Genomic DNA, 6,063 nt, shown 5'->3' with positions numbered 1-6,063 from the left:
AAGATCCAGAGAACTTCAAATTGATTCAGACCTTTTAATTGGTCCCCTGATTCGATTCGGCCACAGAATCGGGCCAAATCTCCTCTGAGTCGAATCACCGCCCTAAGCTTCACACAGCCCTAGTTCCTTGCTCTGGTATTTCTCCAAAATGTTGAGTTTTACTGAACAGCACATAGCTGGTTTGTGATGGAACACAAAGGGCACTTTTACATGTGCTCCAGAAGTGGAGGGGTAGTGCTTTAATTAGAGTGGCTCCAAGAGCTCCAGCAGATTTGATTAATCAATTCTGCTCCAACATACTGGAATTCCAGTGCATCAGAGCAGCCTCTGCACTCATGTACAAGGGCCTAAAATGAACAAACAAGCACCACAGCATCTAAGACAAAGCTGTCTAGGAAAACCATAGTAATAGAAAAATAAAACCAAATACATGTTTCCTCATCATCTTATGATTTTAGAAGATATGACTTAGTCAAACACACATTGTTTGATTTAAGAAACTTGGGGGACTAGACTAAGCAGTCTTGGATATCTGAACCAAGTCCTTCCATCCTGGAAGGCAGCAAAGATTCTCCATGAACTTCTTGGTAATCTACACTCTATGTTTGACCTGCCAAGGAGCTAATTCTCTTCTCATACTATTTTACATTTGTGTTACTCCACTAACTCCAGTGAAGTTACCCTCAATTTACATGGAGGCAAAGTGGAAGGGAAGCAGACCCCAAAACTCAATGAAAATCTGATTTTAAAGCCAACAGGCACATGATGGAAAGAAAATGGATAGTTACTGGGGGAGCACAGTACACACTTAATGGTAGTCAAGTTTGGTTTTCAATGTTATATTTTAGTAAGAGGCCAATCAGCAATGAATGTTTCCCATAACCTACCTTGCAGTTTGTTCATAAATATATTCTTCAGCCCCCACTGATGCACTACGATACTTCTGAAAGTTATAGAAATAAATAAAAGATAAGAATTATTTGATAAAAAATAAGCAAGTTACTGACAAGATTAAAACTTTTATAGATGGGGAACTCCTATAGGAAACTGTCAGGTATTTAAGATTCAAAATCCCTGTTAGACAGAGGAGTTCCCTAGTCTCTTCACAGCTGACACAGAAATTATTCACACTGAGCATTTGGATTCTGTCACAGTCTGGCTATTTCATCGCAGAAGCATATCAGTAAGGTAGCAGATGTTTTTTCTGTTCTGTTAACATATGTTTAAAAAGAAACCTGTGAAAACAGGCATTGCTCTCAACTGCAAGCGTGTCCTAAATCACAAATACAATTAAAAGTGCTACAGAGCTTTGTTTTAAAAATGTTTGCATGCATCTAAATTTTAATTCTCCTCTACAAGCAACACTCTAATGTTCATAAAAAAATAATATAACTGAACCATCTGATTTGGAGGGGAGTGGGGACATAGGCTAAGGAAGCATTCTGCCTGTAATATAAGATTATGTTAGGATAATAACATAATCACTTTACAAAAAGAATCAGATGCAAAAATAAGAAAAGTTACTCTTTCAAGAGACTAAATTATGAAACTGAGGATTAAGCAGAGATCTATGCACTGCATTACTGAACAGAACAATTCATATTGTACCATGAGATATGAGACCCTTGCTGTTTCTTCTTTGATTTTCTAAAGTCTTTCTGATTCACTGATGGCTCATTAAATCTCTTGAATTTTTATTTTTAACTCTGTTTTATAACAAAGCCTCCTTTGTCTTCAGAATCAAGTTATATAAGTTTTAGAACTTGTTTAAACTTTATGTTTAAATACAAGCACTCAGAAAAAGAAAGAGTTGGTTACTAGTGAAGTTCAAAAGTTTTGTGAGCTGGTGTTAAACATTCAATGCATTTTGCAGTCACTGGATAAAATGCAAGAACAGTCCCGAGTTCCAGTCTTTTCTCCTAAGATTTGCCTCTCCCAGGGGAGTGTTCTTATCACTGGGCTATCAAGTCATGATGCCCCTTATTTGTTCTCTGTTCAGCCCCATGAATCTTGCGTTCTTGACTGCACAGTGGCCCAGCTTTACCAGGAAAGGTGGAAAATGGCCTTAACCCAGTTTTCCCTATAGCTCTGGGTTTAGGCAATGTCCTGGGATGTGGGAGATGTAGGTTTTTAAGTCCTCAGGCTGAGAAGAAACTATAGTCCAGGAGTTCCACATCCTAAGCTATTAAATAAAGCTGGGTGGTGAGTAAGCCGGTCATCCATACCCAAAGAACTTAGCTTAAGAGCAGGAAACCCAGTCTTATACTGGCACCATATTAGCTTCAGGTAGGCACCTACATCTGGGAGAGAGAGGATTTCAGACATATCCTTTTCTCCAGCATTTCCTATTGACTGGCTTGGATGCTGCCTAGCTCAGTCTGCCACCTATTGCAACTTTCAGTCCTAGGCACCTAGCTCTTCCCTTCACTGTTTAGTGAACTTCAGTTTGTTTTTTTAAGCCTATTCCCAGAGCTAAGTAACCCTTCACTCCTGTGCACCCAGCCCTTTAGTGTGGGCTACAATTCTGTGATGCCTCCCCACTGCACTTACTCTGACTGCAGACACCTGGCCCTTCTGCAGTGAGATAAACACAGCAGAAGGCCTATAGAAGAAGGGCTTACAAAGGTGACCTGCTCCAGGGCTGTCTTATCAAGTGTGTAGAGAGTCAGCTTGAAGGGCTGCAGACAGGTGACTTGGTACAGCTGTGTGCCATATGATCCTTTAGCCTACCTCAGGCTGGACTAGACCTCTTGGGCTACGGACAGATATTACACATAAACCTGTTTAAATGATCAGAAACTGGTTTAAACATAAGTTCAGTGCACATAAACCAGTTTCAAAATGACCGAAACAAGTCTGGGATACTACATTCAACCAGGTTTATCAGACTTAACTGATTAAGCTCAAACCAGTTTATGCAACATCTGTCCCAGACCCCTTGGTGGTTTAACTTAAACCAGAATCCCCCAGCACCCAGGCATGCTCTCTGGGTGAGGTTCTCTACTCCAGCAGAGCAGGGCTGACACCACTCCTCTGCTCCTCAGCCAGAGCAGAGACAGGCAAAGACAGGCAGCGGCAGGGGTCTGCCCAGACACTGGGCCTGGGAAGGGGGCAAGGAAGAGGTTTATCCCCCCAACCCCACCCCACCAGTGGGAACCTGCATGTCTGTGTCAGCTGCTGAAGTGACTGTAGCTCTGAGTAAACTGGCCAGGGAGGGGTTTAATTCCTGCCTTCGTGTGCCACCTGCACACATCTGGACCAGGGTCTGCCAGGTGCTTCCCCTTTACTGCTGCACCAACAGGGCCAGGGCATGGCCTGGCCCCTGAGTCGGGGAGGAGGGATGGACAAGGAGGGGGTTAATCCCCCCTCCACCCCCAAAGGACTGCAGTGCAGTCTCCCGCCCCAACCACTGCCACTCATTCTGTGCAGGATAAGAGGTGGGGTAAGCCCTTTCCTGCCCCCTCTGCTAGACACCAGAGGCAGGGGGGGCAATAAACCCCTCCCTGCTCCCTCACCAAAGGGACACTGCTGTCCGGGCTCTGGCTCTGCCCGTGGAGTGGCAAGGGTACAAGGCCTGATGGGGCTGCAACCCCTGCCCTGGTGTCTGGGCAGTGAGAGCCTCTCCCCAGTGGAGGAGCTGTGAGCAGGGGTCAGAGCTGACATGGAGTGCATGGGGTGGGCGGTGGCACTGGGGCTCAAAGGGGGCCATCGCCCCTCAAGCCTCCCTAGCACCACCATCACCACTAGTCCACAGCAGCTTTCTCCGCCCCCACCCACTGTACCCCCCGCCCCGCCACCGGGAAGGAACTTGCACTCTGGGACACTGTCACAGGGCCTGCTGCTCCTGTCACAGTCGCTCCACACCCTCACTGCTCCAGCAGCCAGGTGGGGGAGGGGCCAGATACCAGTCAGGGAGCAGGGAGTGGGGTTATTCCCCTCTCTGCCTCCAGAGCACTGCAGCAGGGTCTGCCTGCCCCAGCCACTGCTGCTCACAGGGATCAAGCAGCAGGATAAGCCCCAGACACCGGAGGGAGGAAGAAATAACCCCCCCTCCCTGCCTCCCGCCTAAGGGGCCCTGGCAGCTGGGTTCTGGCCGTGCAGTGAAGGGGGAGCAAACATGATGGGGGCAGCAGCCCCTGTCACGGTTTCCGGGCACTCTCTTGTTCCCAAAGCCTGAAAGAGAAACCTGCTGGCTCAGTGTACCCAACCCCCAAATCCTATCATACTGGATCAGCACCGGAATTAGAGACTCTTTTTTAAATTATCAGAATTGCAAGAGTTAACCATGGGACCATATATTATCATCATATTTCAGAGCTAACAACTTTTGGAGATGAACGCGAACAGCAAATCTTTCTCTCAGGCTCGTTTGTTTCAAGCTGAACCTCTACAAACTTGGTAAGATGGCCCTGCAGCGAGTCACCTCTGGAGCAGGGTGGATTAAAAAAAAAAAAAAAAAAAAAAAAAATCAAATTTTCTTTAAAGAAATTAAAAAATTGGATTTTTTAATTGGAATCAGATTTTTTTATTTAATTGTATTTTTAGGTGCTTTTGAAAAAAAAATAAACCTATGTAAAAATATATGTTAATACTCAAAGATATCACGATGGAATAGGGATTATAACTTCTAATTATATACTATTTAAGACAATATATTCTTGTAACCTTTTCTGAAAAGTTTTATGAATAGGTCACAACAGGCCACAGACTATTAGGAGTCCAATATTATGGGGTTCCCAGTGGCTCCTCTATAGATTAATAAAGATTAAAGAAAGCCACTCTACCCAATGGGACTCGGTGCTCAGTCAGAAGATCCCATTAAGCACCTCTGTGATGCTTAGTTTCAGTACTCAAACTGTGGTTTTGTGTCTCCAGAGATAACATCCTTGTTAACAGCAGTATACGAAGATGAGAGTTAAGAGACCTGATTACCTACCCATCAGCCCTCTTGTCTCTCTGCAAGTTTATGCACAGAGTCAAGCCCTCACCTCTCTCTAAAAGTGTAAAGTTTCAAGAAGTGAAATGAATAAAGGATTACTGGTGATGGAGTAGGTCTGGGCAAGGAAGATGAATCTGGAGATAAAAGCAAGGAGGGAAGGGCAACGGAAACAAAAGTGAAACGTTTTGAGCAGAATATTCCGGAAGTCTGGAGAGATATGTTTCTGAGTATAGCCTCTCCATTGATTTGAGATCTAGTAAGGGAATGGTAAGGTAGAAAGGAAAACTTATGGCAGCAAGCTTGTCAGGCCATAAGTGAAAAGAACTCAAAAAGATAAGAAGAAATCTAGAAGAAGGTAAAGAAAGCCTCAGGCTAATCAAATATGGCTGCAGTGTTCAGCTGATGTCCTTCTAATACAGTGTGGCAAATATATCCCCCCCAAATATCCATGACTAATCTAGTGAAATGGAGATAGTTCACCTCCCAATAACTTCACAAGTATCATAATTCAGTTTTCTAATGTAGCTGCAAAATTATTCTGAAAAAGTATCAAAATAAATCACTGCTTTAAAATGTATAGTGTGTACCTTCTAAAATGAAACCTTACATCTATCTCTGAGTTGTGAATAATGTATTAAGGTTATATCAAAACAACAAGAATGCACTTTTTGTAGAAAACGACAATTAAATCAGGGCTTCCTAACCAGTGATTTAAACTGTGATTTGGTTTAAATCAAATCCACCCTGTTTTGGAAGCTATCTTCACAAAAGCTAGACCACTAATGCTCAAACCTCTAGTCCTGTGGGCTGAATGAATGACAAGGGGCCATTCTGCAGGCCGGATCCCATGTATAGGATCAGCTCACAGATATGATCTGGCATGCTGGCACAATCCCAGGTGCTAGATCTGGTCATGTGCCAGCCCAACCCTACTTGCTGGATCCAGCCACAAAGTGATCCCACCCACTGGCCCGATGGCCAGTGTGATCAGTGTAATGTAGCACACTGTAGCCCACCTGGCCCACAGGGCTCCCAACAGGTCTGGAACTTTGGCAGCAGGGGAGTGACAATGCTGCCACCATGCCCCCCCCCCCCAGATTCCCAGACCTATGGGGAAATCATGG

The 6,063-nt window shown here is 44.5% G+C and overlaps 1 protein-coding gene across 3 annotated transcripts in view; it reads right to left on the bottom strand.

The window, feature by feature from the left end:
* The window catches only part of GRHL2 (grainyhead like transcription factor 2), a 149,861-nt gene that overhangs the window by 113,592 nt on the left and 30,206 nt on the right, over positions 1-6,063 (bottom strand). For all 3 annotated transcript variants that reach the window (XM_019528021.1, XM_019528022.1, XM_019528023.1), the window contains exon 5: positions 888-943. In XM_019528021.1, coding sequence (XP_019383566.1) covers positions 888-943 — 56 coding nt within the window. The remainder of the gene's footprint in view (positions 1-887; positions 944-6,063) is intronic.

This window comes from Gavialis gangeticus, unplaced genomic scaffold (genome assembly GCF_001723915.1).
Source record: "Gavialis gangeticus isolate Ggan-Ray unplaced genomic scaffold, GavGan_comp1, whole genome shotgun sequence".
Taxonomy (NCBI): Eukaryota; Metazoa; Chordata; order Crocodylia; family Gavialidae; genus Gavialis; species Gavialis gangeticus.
This window is presented reverse-complemented; position numbering and strand designations above follow the sequence as displayed.